The sequence below is a fragment of the Telmatherina bonti genome (assembly GCF_933228915.1).
Source record: "Telmatherina bonti genome assembly, chromosome: 3".
Taxonomy (NCBI): domain Eukaryota; kingdom Metazoa; phylum Chordata; class Actinopteri; order Atheriniformes; family Telmatherinidae; genus Telmatherina; species Telmatherina bonti.
In genome coordinates this window covers 8182809-8201161 of record NC_136621.1, presented here as the reverse complement: position 1 = coordinate 8201161, position 18353 = coordinate 8182809, and the positions used below count along the sequence as shown (strand labels likewise).

Below are 18353 nucleotides of genomic sequence, written 5' to 3'. Positions count from 1 at the left end.
AATTTCCACTTTAAGGAACAAATAGAGAGTTATCTTGTTTGTTTATCTACTTATAACACTGTCTTGTTTCCAATTGTTTAGGCGGTGAGGATAAGTCCTGCTGTGAAAAGAAGAAATCTGAGCCAACTCTTGCTCCTAAGTTTATCTGAGTTGATGGATGTATATTGAAAAAACAACACTGCAATCTCTAGGAAAAAAAACCTCACTGCCTGTTGTTTGAGCAGCCGACAGTTTAGCCCAAGAGCTCTCTAATATCTTATTTCTGATACATGTGACAAATCAGAGGACAAATGTGTTGAATCTCATGCAATCTGTTGCTTACAGCAAACATTGTATTTTTTTTTTTTTTATCAACAAGGAATTTAATCTAATTATATAATTGTTTTTAATAATATCCAGACTGTTTGTGTTTTTTCCCAGATTGCCTTTCAGTCAAAGTAAAACATGATATTTACTCTGATAGTTTATTAAACTGCCTACCTCAGAGGATAGTACTATACAGTAAAATTCAATTAACATGTTTGAATATGTAGCAAGTATCAAGTAGTATGAATCCAAAGTTAACTGAAAACAAATGTAGACACAAGGGATTGCACGATGATGCAGCAGAAGAGAAGTACAAAAGAGAGAAGAACAAAAAAAGCACCTGCTCATCAGCTGATGCCTTCCTGTGTGGAGTTGGCATAATCTGTTTGTGCGTGTTATCACTCCCTTTTAGTTTTTGTACCTTTCTTTTTTTACTTTCTAGTGTTAAGACATGCACGTTATTCTATTATTAAAAATCAGCTGTATGTGTGAATTTGCATAGTCTGCTTCCAGTGCTACCCCTATAATGGAGTGATGACCTCAGGGGGTAAGTGTTTCCGTTATGTGTGTGTATAGGTGCGGGTGCTTTCCTTTTAAATGAGTGCTGTAATGCATCAATTTTCATCTGGGATTAATAAAGTATTTCTGATTCTGAAATGCTTTGTTGAGATAATATTAGTGACATCATTCATACAACGATACATTTTTTTTTTACATTGATTATGTCACTATAACAGTGTTTCTCAATTCCAGTCCTCAGGTCCCCCTGCCCTGCATGTTTTATCGGCAACCCTACTTTCACACACCTGAATTAAATAAAGGGCTCGTTAACAGGCTGCAAAGTACTTGAGGAAGTTTAGTAGTCTGACTCAGGTGCTTTGGAGGAGGATCATGTCTAAAACAGGCAAGGCAGGGTGGCCTGAGCACTGGAATTGAGAAACACTGCACTATAATAACAAAATAACATGATTACTCGCATGTTATTAATAATTTTTTAAAATTAATTATTCTCGCATACTACTTAAGATGATTCAGAAGATCAGAAGAGTCATTGTACCCACTTATTTATTTAATTTCATTACAAAGGAGAACATTTATGCCAGATGGTGTAACAATAAGCACAAAAGGCATAGAATACAGTAACAGACAGTGAATAGAAAAAAACACTTTTCCTTTCAAGAGTTGACAATGAGACACATAGTTTTCAAAGATTATTTGATGTTTTGTTTGTAATGAGTTGTATATTGGTGCCAAACATTTGAATTACTTGTAGAAAATGTTCGAAGCATCATGGTACCCACCATAGACATCATATATACGATGTCTATGGTACCCACTCAGTTTCCGTCGTGACAAAAGGCATCGATCACAATAGGCTAAGACAACATCTGAGGCTCCGCCTACCATTTTGTTTTTGCAAATATGATTGGTTAATGTTCATACACGTCATCAGCCACATCCAATGGCATTTAAGAATCCAAGCGTCGTTTGTATTTGGTTGCTGAGTCAAGTGTCGCACTAACGTAAGAGATTAGTTTGTACAAGTCCCAGCACGCCAACACTTGGAAATCTATCTAAAATCGAAATACAATACATTCCATGTAGTATGTTGTAGTCCTTCCCTAATGTTCAGGTGAGTCTCTTCATTCCGTCATTAGTTTATTTGCAATAGTAAATTCCGATACAGCATCTCAGCCATCTTGGTTAGCTTTGAGTTAGCTAAACGCTTCCGACTATACTCCTCTGATACTAGACTTTAACGAACTTTCTTTTTTCGCAGTTGCAAAACGCATAAAAAGAAGATTATTTGGTTTGCCGTCGGCTTTTGATAGCTGTTATAAACACTTTGTTTGAGATGGCTTTTGTTTGCTAACCTGGTCCGAGTTGTTAACCATTTTGGGGTTTGTATTGTGAGGATGTGCAGAGCCAAATGAGGAAAAAAGACTTTAATTTGATTTACTTCACCATCACTCATATTCAGAGCAGCAGACATGGTGGAGCCAACTGCACAGTCATTTGGGTCTCTAGAGGAGGAGCTGGGGTTCTGGAAAGAGCAGGCACACAGACATCAGCAAAGGTAAATGGTCAGGACAGAAATGTATCTGAAACTGCTACCTTTTTATTAAAATAACAATTGCCATAACCATGTTATAAAGGTGTTAAAGATATATATATATATATATATATATATATATATATATATATATATATATATATATATATAATTTTTTTTTTTTTTATACCAGGGCAGACGAGTCTCAGGTAGAGCTGCAGGAGTTCCAGCAAATGAGTCGAGATTATGAAGCAGAACTGGAAGCTGAGCTGAAGCAGTGTGAGGGTCGAATCAAAGACCTGCTGCTGGACAACAACCGACTTCGGCTGGAACTGGAAAGTATAAAGGTAAAGCTCCTTCATTTATATAGAAACTGTTCTGTCTTTATAGCTGAACAAGTTTGCAGTTGCAATTAATGACATGGCTGAAGTTACAGCTTTTAATTAATCCAAGTTCTGTGTATTTACCATTACTAGAAAAATCCTTTTTCACTATAACAGCTGACCGCTGTTCCTTGTTGCTCCAAGGAAAAAGGAGTAATAATAGAAGTAGTGAGAGTAGGATTTTATTTGGGAAAAAAACCCAAAGGGTTAAAGAAAATAGTTTTTAAAGGATATGTGTATCACTAAATCATTAAATGTCTCATTTAAAGTCTACAAAATGTGATGGTAGCATCTCAGAAACTTAGAATATTCTGAAAAAGTTAAATATTTTTTGTCACTCATTTCAGAATGTGAAATCTGTATATTATAGAGATTCATTACACATAGAGTGAAACATTTCTAACATTTATTTCTTGAAATTTTGATAATTGTGGCTCACAGATAATGAAAACCCAAAATGCAGTGTCTCAGAAAATTAGAATATTACATAAGATCAATGGAAAAAAAGGATATTTTAAACAGAAATGTCAGGCTTCTGAAAAGTATGATAATTTCCCTGCTCTCAGTACTTGGTTGGACTTCCTTTTGCATAAATTACTCCATCAACGCGGCGTGGCAACCGAAGCAATCAGCGTGGGCCTGCTCAGGTGTAATAGAAGCCCAGGTTGCTTTGATAGGAGCCTTGAGGTCATCTACAGAGTTGTGTCTGGTGTCTCTCATCTTCCTCTTGACAATACCCCACAGATTCTCTATGGCCAGTCCTCGAGGGCCGGCATCCGACAGGTTTTAGTCATCTCCATGCTCCAACACACCTGACTGACATTCATAAATTGGTTGACAAGAAGCTGCTGGATCCATTTGATTTGAAACAGCTGTGTTGGTAGATGAAAACAATATAAACCTGCCGGATACCGGCCCTTGAGGACTGGAGTTTGACACTTCTGCTCCATGAGGTTCAGATTAGAAGAGTTCGTTGGGCAATCAAGCACAGCGACACCGTGGTTATTGAAGAAGTTTTTGGTACCTTTGGCAGTGTAGGCAGGTGCCAAGTCCTGCTGGAAAAAAAAAATCAGCATCTCCATAAAACTTGTCCGCCGAAGGAAGCATGAAGAGCTCTAAAATATCCTGGTAGAGGCTGTGTTGACTGTGACCTTCAGAAAACACAGTGGAGCAACACCAGCAGATGACATGGCTCCCTCCCTACATCATCACTGACTGTGGAAACTTCACATTGGACTTCCAACAACATGGATTCTGTGCCTCTCCACTCTTCCTCCAGACCGTGGGACCTTGGTTTCCAAATGAAATGCGGAAATGTAGCTTCCATCTGAGAAACAGTCCAGCCCTTTTTCTCCTTAGCCCAGGTGAGATGCTTCTGTCGTTGTCTCTGGTTCCGGAGTGAGTTGACATGAGGAATGGGACATTTGTAGTCCATGTCTAGAATCATTCTGTGACTCTTGGTGTGCTGAGTCCAGCTTCAGTCCACTCCTTGTGAAGCTCCCTAAATTCTTGAATGGATGTTGCTTGACAATCCTCTCAACGCTGCGGTTCTGCCTTTTGGTGGTGCACCTTTTCCTTCCACTCAAATATCCATTAATATGCTTGGATCCAGCACTCTGTGAACAAGCAGCTTCTTTAGAAATGACCTTTTATGGCTTTCCCTCCTTGTGGAGGGTCAATGATCGTCTTCTGGACATCTGTCAAGTCAGCAGTCTTCCCAATGATTGTGTAGCCATCTGACCCAGACTGAAAGACCATTTAAAGGTTTACTATACCTTTGCAGGTATTTTGAGTTAATTAGTTGATTGGGGTGTGACATTATGACCCTCTTAGATTGAAGTTTTTGTACAATATTTGAATTTTCTGAGACACAGCATTTTAAGTTTTCATCATCTATAAGCCACAATTATCAACATTTCAAGAAATAAATTGTTGAAATGTTTCACTGTGTAAAGAATCTATAAACTATAAAGGTTTCACATTCTGAAATGAGTGACAAAAAATATTGAACTTTTTCATAACATTCTAATTTTTCTGAGATGTTGTCGTGGAATTTATCTGATGAGTCTCGAGAGCTCTGCCCCTCACTTAGGGTGTTACAGCGTTCTTTAGGCATACACAAACAACCTTTGCCTGGCAGCACCTGTCAAAACAACTTCCTGCATGAAGGTAACAGTCACAGCTGAAACAGGCCTTGAACAGAACATTCAGTTTTATGCATGAACCTACCAAAGCAAGCTTTCTGAACTACTCTAAACTATGCAGAATACATATTTTGTACTACATAAAAGAACTTTAATAAAGGAGTAACACATTAAAACTATGCTATGTGTACAATTTCCACCACAATGTACCTGTATTAACCTGGCATGACCTTGTGGCATGTGCAGTGTCAGTGTAAGCTGATTTGTGCCCTGTATGCAGGAGAAATTTGGGGTACAGCTTTCTGACACTTTGAAACACATTTCAACGCTGGAAGGAGATCTGGCAGAGACCAAAGCAGTTAGAGACCATCTGCAGAAGTATATCAGGGAGTTGGAGCAGTCCAACGATGACTTAGAGAGGACTAAGAGGTAAGTTATTAAAAGGTCTTATGTCAATATTTTGCAGATTGCTTTTTTTATTTTATTATTTTTATCATTATTTTTTAAAAATAATTTCTCAGTAAAATGTGTTTGTTTTTAGAATTTGCATTGTAATGCTACATGCATTACATGTACATTCTCCATTTTTATAAGCTTCAGTCTTAAAATGCCAATATTTATTTCTTAGTCGCTGATGAGATTTTCCAAGTGGGCAGTGCAAAGACTGAAAACAAGAAAGACAATTTTACACGATGATACATTCAGTAAAATATATTAACCTGAGGTTTTGTATGAATTGTGCCATGAGCTTCCTGAAGTTAGTGTTGAGATGTTCAGCTCCTTTTAGAGAGCCAGCTCTTTTGTCTGTTTTAGCTACAAAATGGCTCTTGATTCAGGATTTTTTGTAGCCAAATATTTTACCTTGTCAAAAATCAGTGGCTTGTGCTCTGAGTTTTTATGAAAACCCTTTTACTTGCATCCATTACTGTCATCGTTAATGCTTTAAAGGAGACATTTTATTCGCTTTATTACCCATCTGAAACAGTTCTGATATATCAATTAAACTTTGGAGCCCTGCTTTGATAAACGCGGTCCATAGTTAGAGTGCAGCCGCTTTTCTCGCACCTGCCTGACAGCACTCCTCTCGCTTCGTCTGGAGGGGCAGGAGAGGGTGAGAGAGTCAAGCAGATGATGGCTCTGCCCATCGCGCCACCCGCCTTCAGAAAGGCGGGACGTTGCTGAGTTGACAACATGGCATTACGTTTCCATGGTAACAGGACGTAGAACTTTGCGACATTATTCCTAAACTCTGTTCCATATAGGTTTAGCAGAAACACAGATTCACATTATGTATTTTCTTATTGTAGTGTAAGACTGGCGTGTCTCTTCCTCCTTAGTGTGTCAGAGAATGAAGATAGTTTAGTTGAAGCACACACCCACACTTGGGCGCACTCCCTCTTCCCTTTCATTACATCTGAGCCAACAGCAGGCTTGCTACCTATGTTATGCTATGTTATGCTTGTGTTAGGGCTACCATCATGTCTCTGGAGGACTTTGAGCAACGCATGAACCAGGTCATTGAGAGAAATGCCTTCCTGGAGAGTGAGCTGGATGAGAAGGAGAACCTACTCGAATCTGTTCAGAGGCTCAAGGACGAAGCAAGAGGTATACAAGATTCTCATCATTCTCAAGACCTGCTAATTTCTTTTTCACTCTTACTCAGTGAGCTCTGACACTGCATTAATTCAACAGGGCCAGTGTTTACTTATGGTTTCCTTTCAAGGAATTAATCAAATCTCAATTGTTCATTCTTTGCTTTAATCTATTTATTTGATTTTTGTTATTTATGTGGTTTTATTCAACTATATATTTTCTACTGTTCTGGATGATTTAAATATAACCTTGTTGCTGGGTGGCTTGTTGTCAGAGTATCTTTACATAACTGGTCTTTAGGTGTGAAATTTTTATTATTCAAGCATGACTTGTTTTATCAAACCGTTAAAGATGACATCATGGTGATTTATCTTTTTAAGTTCTACCATTTGAATTATGGTGCCAAGTAAAATGTAATGGGAAATGTGACCATATATTAAAAGACTCATATCTGGCTTTGATTGTGGCAGACCTTCGCCAGGAGCTGGCTGTACGACAAAAAGAAAGACGACCATCCAGTAGCCTGGGCAAGGATGGAAATCGTCCAGATCTGCCTTGCTCCTCTTCTGTAAACACATCTATCCCCGTCACACCCTCCAAACCTATCAACTCATACATGACACCTCCTAACTCCAGTATCCGGCGAGGTAATTGATCACATTTATGAATTGAACTGATTGTTAGAAATTTAATTTTCATCCTATGTGCTTAGCTGCTGTTACCTGTTTTGTTTTAGGTGATGGTCTAACAGGGACTCCTCTCACCACATCTGCTAGAATATCTGCTCTAAATATTGTAGGGGAGCTGCTGAGAAAAGTTGGGGTAAGGGGTTTTCATGATTATATTCAATTAAAATTATTTTCTTGGTTTTAATATATTTGAGCTGGCTTTCTGTGTGGTCCCTGTCAGAATTTGGAGTCGAAGCTAGCATCTTGTCGAGACTTTGTGTATGATACCACTGTGACTAGACCAGTACTCCTACCTGGACCTGGTAATTCTCCAGGCTCAGATGCAGGTCCTGAGGTCCAAGCCAGTAGTTTTAGCCCTCCTCAGTATGACAGGTGAGTAGAAGAACATTGTTTGGTTTTGATTAGAGGACTGATCTGGGTTGCTAATGTTTGCTTTATCTTGGCTTTCAGTTTGGTGAAGCAGTTAGAGTTTGGACCAGCTCCTCCAAGAGGGCTCTCACAAGGTCCCCATTCTCCTCAGGGAGGGGTCAAGATTCTGCTATAAGAGGGGAGAAAAGGGTGAGACACCACTCTTCCAACCTTCCTCTCTTTCTCAAGCTACGATAACAGGACTTTGAGCTGAGCTGTGTTGCCTCTTTTGCAGAACTTGTTTAATAAGAAAGCGTCTTGTCTTGGATCTGGATCTTCAAAGCAAGTAGATCGGCACAAGGCATGGACTTCTGCTGCCTCAGGCTAACATGCTACCATATCACAGCACCACCTTTTGTGTAACATCAAGAAATGGAGATCCCGCCACTTTCACACACTGTGCAGTGTCTCAGACCTTCTATGTTTACTGCTTTCTGTGATGGATTTAGCACAGCAAAACCCACTACAGTAATTTAGAGTAGCTGCTGCACTTGCTCATTAATTGATAAGGACCAGTTAATTACAGACACTGGAAAGTGACTCTGGTATGGGGACCAAGAAACTGGATTGTGAGTCATGAGTCAAAGAAATTTTGTAATGTTTAAACCAAAGCTGTGATAACAGAAAGTGAGAAACAGTTTTCTTTCCTTGTATGAACAATATGCTCAGTTTGAAATAATGTTCAGTTTTAATATGTTTTATTTTAACCTTTTGGCTTGAAATAATAGTTGCATATTGCTGTTTAAAATTATGATGACCTTAATTTTTTGTGTGTGAAATCCCAGACTGGGGGAATTAATGAGATGACAGGGAATAAGATTTACTACTTTAGCCTCACTGCCTTCATTAGTTATATTCCCACCTTTAGTTTCTGAGCCTTGCTTTGCAGTGATTCTGTTTTTTTTCTCGTCTTTTTCCATTCTGAGTTTAATATTCATGAGCAGTCAGTTTGTTAAAATAATTTGTTCCAAAATACTTGATCTGGGCATACTAGTCTGGCTTTGAAACTTTTGATTTTGGTCAGATTAATATGTTCACATGCATTTTTAGATATTTAGTTTTGGTCTGAATATTGCTCCCCTCCCCTCTCCCCCCTTTTTAGTATAATATAAACATGCCCTATTTCATACCTACAGCAGTCTGTTTGGAAAATCAGGGAAGAATTCTGATTATTAGTCACAGGAAGACTACAGTTGATGAGTTGTTGGTATTAAAAACCACACAAACCTCAACACTTACCTGCCTGCCACTGATTAAACTAAGCCAACATATCTCAATTCCGGTCCTCAGGACCCCTTGCCCTGCACGTTTTATAGCGAACCCTACCTTAACACGCCTGAATGAAATAAAGGGCTTGTTAACAGGCTGCAAAGAACTTGATAGGAAGTTAAAAAATCTGACTCGGGTTCTTTGGGGGATCATGTCTAAAACATGCAGGGCAGGGGGGCCTGAGGACTAGAAATGAGAAACACTGAGCTAAGCCCATCAGAATTGTCAAACTAATTATATAGATTGCTCTCTTTTCCAGGCTTTTAGCATTGTTTGGTTTTACTGTGGACTGGCAGCCTGTTCAGAATGTACTTTGCCCCTCGACTTATAGCTGGTGGGACCCCTCATGCATTGGAATAAAATAGCATTTTAGGATCAGATTTGCAGAAATTTGAGTCACAGCTGATCAGTTTTGAAGCCACCATGGTAAAAGCCAAAACAATATGGACCTTATTTGAGAAATCAGTGACAGGTAAAAAAAAACTCTTGTGCAGAAGTTCTAAGTTTTACGTTTTTTTTAGATAGTAGAAATATGTTGCTGCAGGTATTACTGACAGGGCATCAGTACTTATCAGTACCCATACTTGTCTGTTTTTTTTTTTTTTATTTATTCTTTTTTTTTTATTTACACTGCCATATATTTTGAAATAAGGGAAAGTATAGTTCCTCCTGTGTATGTTTCCACTGCAGACTAGTCTCATCAGATTCTTTATTTTTCTTGTCTGCAAAGATGTGCAAACAATGTGACCAGTTTTAGGATTTCTGCCTCAGAGATAAGGTTTTTCATGCTGTAGAATTATAATCTAGCATTACAGGAACCTTTTTCTTATTAATTCAGTTTACTGATAGTTTTTCACTGATTATTTTGATGGGCAGTTGTGCACTATTGAATGTATAGTAATTATTCTCCGTTGTGACTGGGAAATGTACGCTGCCTTCGGGCATTACATGGCAAACGTTTGGGAGAAGATACCAAGCAATAACAGATTTGAACATGTTAGAGATAAGCACAATTGATAGCATATATCTGCAGGCATGTAGATCTTATATTTAAAACTGTTATGCATTTTTTATGAATAGTTTTAGTGAATCAGGTGCAGCAGTCATGCAATTTCCTGAAATATTTCTGGATACTCTGAAATTGCCATAACTGCCAAGCATCAGCTTATTCATCAAATAAAACTTACATAATCACACTGTAACTGGAGTATAGCGACTAAATGTTGACATGAGAACTGAAGTATTTGCTGTTTAGTCATTCTTGGGCTAAGAGGAGCTAACTTATTGTAATACTTGACCACTGTGTTTTTGTGTGCAGCACCTCTTCAACTGCTTCCGTACATGCCTGAGGTACTATACCCGTCTTTTATCTTGCTGGTTTGCAGTTGTTTTTCTACTGATCTAAACAAGTAACAGCGTTGCGAATCAGTTTAGTTACTGATAAAGACAGAAATTAAAAGGACAAAGTCAAAGTTTTTTTATGTCTTTATTTCTTGTGCAGGTGTTCAACAGTTGATAGATACAAAGGGTGTCATGTAAACATTTGTTGATTATATATAAAATTATCAAATGAGATTTCCTTTTATATATCTTCGCTATAACAATATGATTGCTGTTAAGTGGCCAATACTGACAACTGGCTCATAATTTTCTGAATGACGTTACCCTAAACTTTCTCTGACTTAAAATATTTAGTCATTACTAGACTAAATGATATAGAAATATAAACTTGGTACAAAAAGCCTGTTTGGTCAGTGACATAAAAGTTGTCAAAAACTGTGCTTCTGTTTAATGAATAATGCAGCTCATATCAGCCGCAGCCATATCTGTCCCAAAAAGGATGAATCCCATGCAATACAATTTTTTATTTTTTATTCTTTTTAAAAAGCTGTATTGCTCATTCCACAGAAGCGCCATCCTTACAAGTTTGACCTCACTGCACAGGTTTTTCAACCATGTAAAATATAAAACTGACTGGTTTTTATTAAAGGGTGTAAATAAAAAGAACATTAAAAACTTAAAAACTAAAAGTCCAAGGTGCAAATAATGTAAAACAGTGACTAAAAGGAAAAAAAATGTAGGCGCAAAGTATTTTTCAGGATCCAAGCATCAACACCAATTCCATTTAGAAATTACTTTACATGTTCGATCTGAACCCAGTTTAGTGCTGCTCTGATACACTAACAGCAGTCACAGGCAACAGAACGACAGTCGCTGATAGTAGTTACACATCTGTAGATTTACGGTACGTCTCTCTACATTTAAGGCGGGTGGTAATTAGAGGATTAGATTGTCATTATAACTGTGTACAAAACTTGCTGAAGAAAGAAATCAGTGCAGTAAAAACAGTGCAAGTTAAAATCTTAAACAGCAAGTCACTCATCAGCAGAGCCACCAGAAAAACAGCTTTTGGAAGAGTCCTAATTATTTTTTAAGAACATGTGCTTCAAGATAACATCACTACTGGGAATGAGAGAAAATACATGTATGAAGCGATGTGGATGAAAACAAAGCAGGTAACTTTTAAAGTGGCAGATGTTGCGCTGGCCAGTAATTCTAGTATCCCCTCACTCTGAAGACTTTGTTCCATTAAAGTCGCTTTGGGAGTCAAGTTCTTCCTCTGAGGCATCCTCAACCACCCTTCGGCTTCCACCCATGCGCCGCTGCGTGCTGCCAAAAGAGGGCTCATTTCCACGCCTGCAGAGCCACAGAAATGTACACAGACGACACAGATACAAACATAAAGACACATGGCAGTTATGATGTGCTGGGATCTGTGCTGGTTGAGGTGTGTCTGAAAACCAGTCAGGTGTTGCACACTGCAGGGAGAATCAATGTAATACAGAATGTAACAAACTGCTTCGGTTACAGCTCAAGCACGCTGGTTAACTTTGTAACTCATTTAAGTCCTTGCACAGGAAAATGAGTTTGGTTTATGACATTTAAACCAAGCACTGAGAGAAACATGGCCACTGGGAAAAAAAGACTAAATAAAAAGGTTATTTGTAGCTCAATGCTTTTTTCGGTAACTGGAAGCCGATACGCCATGTTTCTCTCAGTTAGAAATGAAAGAAATGAGAGCGTTAAAAGTGCATAGAGGATGAAAAGTCATTGTCAATGGATGAGAAATGGTGATGGGATATTTTTTAGGTGCAGAGGTACCTGCTGTGTTACTCCTTAGGTTCAGGGTTGCCTCTGTAATAGAGATGGACATCATTGTTTTGCTTCATCTCAGAAATGGATTATTGATCTTTTTCCTCAAAGATTACAAATGTTGGAATAAATGTTTTAGTGCTTTAAGATTTGTGCACAATTCTCAAAAAAAGGTTTTGGTGACAGAGTGCCCTTTAGCATTTTAGCCACCCCTCAGTGCTTTATGTTTTGTTTCCAAGAAGACTTGGATTTTAGTGTCAAGACTGAAAAAAAATACAGCAGTTAAAAAAAAAAGTAAAACGTAAAAACCTGCTGTATGACATGAGAGATCCTTCTGTTCACTGAAGCCTCGTCTGAAACGGTCTCCACTGAAGCGTGGCTTTCAAGAGGTCATTCTTAAGACTGCACAACCGAACTTTGGCAGATTTTCACACTTTAACGTCCCCTAATTAATGCCAATTCACCATCTGTCTTGCATTTTGTCTCTTCTCTGTGTCACTGTGCCATTAAAATGAGACAGAAGCTCAAGGTTTTATGTAGTATTGGACTGTACGGTGGTGTGGTGGTGAGCATCATGGCCTGACAGCAGACCTGTAGTGAGACCTTGGGTGTTGGTTACGGTGCAGAATTTGCATGTTCTCTCTGAGTGTGTGTGGGCTCTCTCCATGTACAAAGACATGTTTTCCCCCTGGGGGTGACTGTGGATAGTTGTTTGTCTCTATGATGCATGTACTTTAGAGCTCCTTAAAACTGCACACTTCTCATTTTGCTGCCAGTAAAAATAAAGAAAAGAAATAATGAATGACTCGAGACTTGTGCACAGTGCTGTATGTGGTCTGAGGACCGTTGTGATCTTTTTATGTGTGTTATGTTTTTATCAAGCTGGTATTTTTCTTCCTGCTGAATCTGTGTTCTGCTGTAGCACCACAAAAAGGTGAAGAGGACAAAAACACTGAACAGAAAGATGGAAATGGCCCACTTCTTTGGCTTCTCATCCTACCTGAGTTTGCTCTTGAGAGAGTTGACCTCGCGGCTCATGGCGTCGTTGGCCTCGGTGGCTTCATCCAGCTCCCGCTGCAGCTTCCTGCGGGCGGCTGATGCGCGCTGGGACTCCTCCTCTGACTCTTCCAGCTGCCTCTTCAGCTGCTTCATGCGAGAATTTGCCTTGTCCGCCTGATGTGTAAGCAGAGAATTTCCAGACCTATTACTGACGTCTCCAGAAATTTTCTTGTTCTGTTTTGAATGGTTGCTTTTTGTGTTGCTACCTGGTCTTTGTACTGCTCTGCTTGCTTTCTTTCATCTTCCACCTGCATCATCAGGTCTTTCAGCTTCTTGTCCTTCTGGCGCATGCTCTTAGCACTTGCTTGCTTGTCTCTGAGACAATATAGTTTTTTTTAAATTATTTATTAGAATGACACTTGAACACACATCTGTATTCCAGGTTTAGTGTATCTAAATGAAACCGTTTATATCAGACAGATGCTTTGTGATCTTTGTCTCAGACCTGTTCTCCTGCTCCAGCTGCTCCTCGAGCTGTGCCACTTTAGCCTCTAAGGCAGATATGGAGGACTTGAACTTGGATTTGACCTGGTTCTCCATCTCCTGGAGCTTGGCCTTCAACTCCTTGTTCTGGCGCTCCATTTGCTGTCGAGCACTGTCATTCTTCTGGGAGGTGCTGCGCTCTGCCTGCAGCTCAATGTTCAGCTGATCAATCTGAGGAAGAAACACATCCAGAATAGGGGTTAAGGTCTTTTCTTTTACAAACTCATGACTCCAGTGGTTCCTCCAGCTTGGTTACCTGCTGTGTGCTCTTCCTCAGCCGGTCATTGATGATTTCCATATTGCTCTGCTCCTCTTCCAGTTCCTCCTCTAGCTGGGAAATCTTCGCTTCAAGGCGACGCTTCTCATCCGCCAGAGCCGACCTGAACACAGGGACCACGGCAGGAAATGTCACCATCAGATGTTTTCTTTGTTCACACATAAAGCAACAGCATCTAGTTTCCACCCACTTTCCAGAAGAATTGCTTGCCAGCTCATCGCTCAGTTCATCTCTCTCAGCTTCTGCCTGCTTTCGTGCTCTTTCAGCTGCAGCCAGTTCCTATAAGTAGATTAAAGATGCATCCAATTATCTGAATTCTCACCTCGCAGTAAGTATAGTTACCTTGTCAGAAAGCTGCAATACCTCCTGTAACTGGATGAGCTCAGCCTCCAGGCTCTTTGCCTTCTTCTCACTCTCTTTTGCAGTAATCAGCACCTCCTCCCGTGCAGCTCGGGCATCCTCCAACTCCCTCTGGTAGTCCTTCATCTGAGCCTGGAAGGAGCAAGAGAAACAAAATTATAGATGGAGAGAGACAAGACATCAAAGTTAACAACTACTTAAACGAGAACTTTGATCAGTGGCCAAGTGATGTGTTAAAGAGCTCCTCGGAGCACTATTGGAATTAATTATAAGGCCACAGTTTTAATAGATGCTCATAGAGATGTCATATTTAAAGATAAAGTCAAACAAATCACAGATATTTCACAAAACTGCATCATTTAACAGCTGAAACTTTCTGCTCTGTCTACTTTATCCTGTGTAGATTACTGATGCAACAGTTAAAAAGGTTTTTTAATCATTTCAGTCCCAAACTGCTTTCAGCGTGCTCGAACCTTGTTTTCTTGAGTTAATTTTCCTTTAGCTGATTTCAGTTTCTTTAGTTATAGATTTCTTATTTTCAAGGCTTACTACTTTAAGTTTTCTGGGTTTTTTTCAACCTGTCTTTTTTACCTTTCATAACCTTCCTCTTTTTTGTTCTTGCTCTGGATTTTATTAGACACACCTGACTTCACTGGGAAAACTGGCATCTTTATCTACAGTCTGAGGACACATTCACATCAGCCTTTTTGATCCGAATCCGAGTCTGTTTGCTCGGAAAGTGTGCTTCGTTTGGGAAAATGTGAATGCGTTAAAAGGATTTTGATTCGGATCAAAGAAGCGGACTCGGTCCGTTTCAAGCGACCAACTACTGGAAGTGGACTACAAAAAAGTCACTTCCTGCATTGCAGGTGGGTAAATACCATAGACTGTATATACATAGACTTATATATGTCCATGGTAAATACCTATGGTAAATACAGAGCGACTGTGTTGAGTCCTCTGCGTCGTCTGTTGGTCATACTTTTCCCAATGTTGAAGTATTTCTGCAGTAAGACAAAGTAATTAAAAAAATAAATAAATAAATAAATTAATAATAATTTGGTCTCCATGTTTAGCTCGCGGGTCTTGTCCTCTATTTAGCTAAATCCCAGTGCAGCGCCACCTCTGGTTGGAATGGGGATATATTATTCCAACGAGCTGTACTTTGGCTCGTTTCACCAAAGTAAAGTGGGAATGCAGACTGGTTTAAATTTGGAGCTGGTATCTTTATTACAAATGCAAATGATAAGGTGATTTAGTAATCATTTTCTTTATCTGATCTAAAAAGAAACCATTAATTAAAAAAGTATATTATTAAAAGCAAAAGACAAAATCCTCAGTCCTGCTGAATCTGCTGTTCCACTCTTTTTTGCCCACCTGCAGTTTGCGGAACTGTTTGATGGCTTCCTCCCGTCCCTTATTGGCTGTCTCAATCTGTCCTTCTAGATCCTTCATGTCTGTCTCCAGTTTCTTCTTTGCCACCGCTGCCAGAGCTCTCTGTTTGCGTTCATCCTCCAACTCCGTCTCCAACTCGCGGACCTGCCATCAGAACGTATAATTTTTTACTGTTCTGGTTGGTGTGATGCTTTTTTTTGGTTCTTCTGACCAAAGTTTTGTCCTGGCAGGAGGATAAAAGTGTTAATGCCTCTTTACCTGCTTGATGAGCTGCCTTTTCTTCTCCTCACCCATCTCATCCCGTCCCTGGAGGTCTCTTTCAAACTGGGCTTTCAGGGCTTGCATGTTGACCTCCAGACGCAGCTTGGCATCCTCAGCTGCCTGCAGCTCATCCTCCAGCTCCTCCAGCTGAGTTTTCATCTCCTCCACTTGGGCCTCCAGGCCTCGTTTGGACTTCTCCAGCTCGTGCACCTGCCATCAGTGTTTGAAATGAACTTAAATGCTCTACTTGTTCTGAGTTCAATAAATTCTCATCCTAATATTCTACAGACTGAGTGATATTTCAGCACTGACATTTTTTCCCACATCATCCTTGGAGCTGATGAGGTCCTCCATCTCCAACCTCAGGGCTTTGTTTGCTCTCTCCAGTTCTTCTCTGGCATCTTGGGCTTCTTCCAATGCCCTTGCCAGAGACAGAGCCTTGGTCTCTTTCTCTCTGGCCTCGGCTTCTGCCCGGTCTCTCTCATCCGCATATTTACTAGAGATGCTCTTCTCCTCTGCCAGCATCTGGAGATCAGAATGGGGAGTTGTTATCGTGCATTAAAGAATGTGTTTCTCCATGCAAGCAGTGCTTTTAATGCAATGTTACAATTTAACAAACTTCTTTGAAATTCAAACAAAGACAAAAATGCTTAAAATTTTAAAAGCTTAAGCAGTTTTTGTCTTTTTAATCCTACCAAAGCACATACTAACATTTTATTCTAATTTCTACTTAGTTTTTTTTTTTTTCACATTTCTCTGACCTGGTCAAACTTCTTCTGCTTCTTGTCCAGGTTTGACACGATCTGTCTCTGGTTGTCCAGGTCCATCAGCGTATCCTCCAGCTCCTGCTGCAGACGGTTTTTGGTTTTCTCCAACTTGTCATATGCTGAGGCCTTTTCTTCAAACTGAGTGTTAGCTGCTTCCAAATCTCTCTGCAGACGTTTCTTCCCTTCTTCCAAAAGCTCAATGTTTCCCGACATCTCCTCCAGCTTCTTCTTTGCATCTGATAACTAAACACAAACCAAAAATGTTAAATATCAGTTTTCTGTTTATTTGGTAGCTTCTGATCCTCTCCTCCATCGACAAGCATCTCGCTCTAGTTTATCACAGATTTTAATTAATTAATTAATTCTTTTTATTTCTTTAGTCCAGTTAAGGGTTGTGGGGAAATGGGGCCTATCCCAGCCATCATTGGGCGAGAGGCAGGGACCACCCTGGATCGCTACTCCATCCAACACAGAGGGACAAAAAACCATTTACACTCACAATCACTCCTAGGGACATTTTAGTCCGATTTTGATTGTACTTTCTTTATTGTTTTACCTAAAACATTTCATATTCAAACTAAAAACCGCTTTTATGACTTCTGACCTGAATGTTGAGAGTGGAGACATGTCTCTCCACATTCCTCTTGGCCTCCATCTCCTCTTCAAGTTGCTCCTGCAAGCTGTTCTTGTCATCTTCTGCTTGCCGCAGCTTCGTGGAGAACTGGAGTTTCTGACGTGTCTCCTCAGCCAGTAACTCCTGCAGCAGCACAGCAGCTCAGTGGTAATGATTTAAGACACTTAGATTTAGAAAGTGAAAGTTAAGACTGTGCTAGTCTCACTGTTTGAGCATGTAACTTACTTGTGTGTCTTGGACTTGGGAGGTAAGGCTGGTAACATCCTTGCTCAGCTTGATGTTCTTGCCCTCTGCTTCATTCAGTAGGTTTGTCACACTCTCGAGTTCAGCCTGCCGAAGAAGAGCATTTCATTAGCTTTCATGTGTGTCACTTGCATGGGGTAGTGTTTAAAAAGGACTGAGAGACACTTGCAGTCATCTTGGAGCAGCGTTCGCCAAGCTCAGCCTTCTGCTTCTCGCTGTCGCTGAAGCGGGACTGAAGATCTGCCACCTGACCCTCCAGCTTCTTCCTCTTGTGCTCTCCTTCCTGTTTGGCTTGAGTCAGTGACCGAACCTCTGTAGTTAATTCAGATGTTTCCTTTTCAAGAGCTTGTTTAGCCTTCTCCAGGTTTGTCTTCACCTAAACATAGGAGAAAAGAAAGTAAATGGTCTGGACTCTGGTCTGGATTAGCTGACCTGAGTCTTTGGATCTAAGAGCTCTGCTTGGTTTATTCTCTGAACAGATGTATTCTGGGCCTAAACCATACTGGGATTTGTACACCATCAGTGGGGTTTTAAAATCTATTCTTTTACTGACTGGTACTGACTGGTACTGACTTTACTACTGTAAAGATTTTAAAAGTAGTTTAATGTATGCAATTCAATTTACTCATTTATAATCTGAATAAAATTAGATCATAATTTCATTATAATTTAATTAATGAAATTATTAGATTATAATGAAATTGTAATCTAATTGTTTGTCTGTACAGCAAACATAACAATTGTTTGCTGTTGTGTCTGCTGTAAATCAGTTATTGTAAACTAACCGCTTAATCCGATGAAGGGTTGCGGGGAAGCTGAAGCCTATCCCAGCGGTCATTGGACAAAAGGCAGGGTACACCCTGGACAGCTCGCCAC

General features: G+C 39.8%; 2 protein-coding genes across 3 annotated transcripts in view; one reads left to right on the top strand and one right to left on the bottom strand.

The window, feature by feature from the left end:
* Nucleotides 1-1810: 1810 nt before the first annotated feature.
* On the top strand, nucleotides 1811-9509 carry LOC306774659 (nuclear distribution protein nudE homolog 1-A-like). Of its 2 annotated transcripts, none has more exons than XM_079264801.1 (10): nucleotides 1811-1939; nucleotides 2288-2383; nucleotides 2553-2706; nucleotides 5167-5315; nucleotides 6355-6491; nucleotides 6950-7126; nucleotides 7216-7301; nucleotides 7389-7540; nucleotides 7619-7726; nucleotides 7812-9509. In XM_079264801.1, exons 1-9 carry the CDS (start codon nucleotides 1932-1934, stop codon nucleotides 7710-7712), a joined length of 1053 nt encoding a protein of 350 aa, XP_079120927.1. In that variant the 5' UTR covers nucleotides 1811-1931; the 3' UTR covers nucleotides 7713-7726; nucleotides 7812-9509. The 2 variants fall into 2 exon arrangements, with proteins under 2 accessions (XP_079120927.1, XP_079120928.1); XM_079264802.1 differs by having other exon boundaries at nucleotides 1831-1939; nucleotides 2293-2383.
* Nucleotides 9510-10346: 837 nt separating this feature from the next.
* Nucleotides 10347-18353, bottom strand: part of myh11a (myosin, heavy chain 11a, smooth muscle) — a 31030-nt gene continuing 23023 nt past the window's right edge. Inside the window, 14 exon segments of the mRNA XM_079264478.1 lie at nucleotides 10347-11542; nucleotides 12999-13171; nucleotides 13264-13372; nucleotides 13503-13711; nucleotides 13797-13920; nucleotides 14008-14096; nucleotides 14181-14309; nucleotides 15555-15716; nucleotides 15831-16043; nucleotides 16146-16358; nucleotides 16595-16843; nucleotides 17205-17357; nucleotides 17460-17564; nucleotides 17647-17853. Coding sequence (XP_079120604.1) covers nucleotides 11413-11542; nucleotides 12999-13171; nucleotides 13264-13372; nucleotides 13503-13711; nucleotides 13797-13920; nucleotides 14008-14096; nucleotides 14181-14309; nucleotides 15555-15716; nucleotides 15831-16043; nucleotides 16146-16358; nucleotides 16595-16843; nucleotides 17205-17357; nucleotides 17460-17564; nucleotides 17647-17853 — 2265 coding nt within the window. The 3' untranslated portion in view covers nucleotides 10347-11412.

Bases quoted from the DNA above. Each gene is read 5' to 3' on its own strand.
- LOC306774659 (XM_079264801.1), top strand. The intron at 2,384-2,552 runs GTAAATGGTCAG...TTTTTATACCAG, and splicing joins GCACACAGACATCAGCAAAG to GGCAGACGAGTCTCAGGTAG. The intron at 7,302-7,388 runs GTAAGGGGTTTT...GGTCCCTGTCAG, and splicing joins AGCTGCTGAGAAAAGTTGGG to AATTTGGAGTCGAAGCTAGC.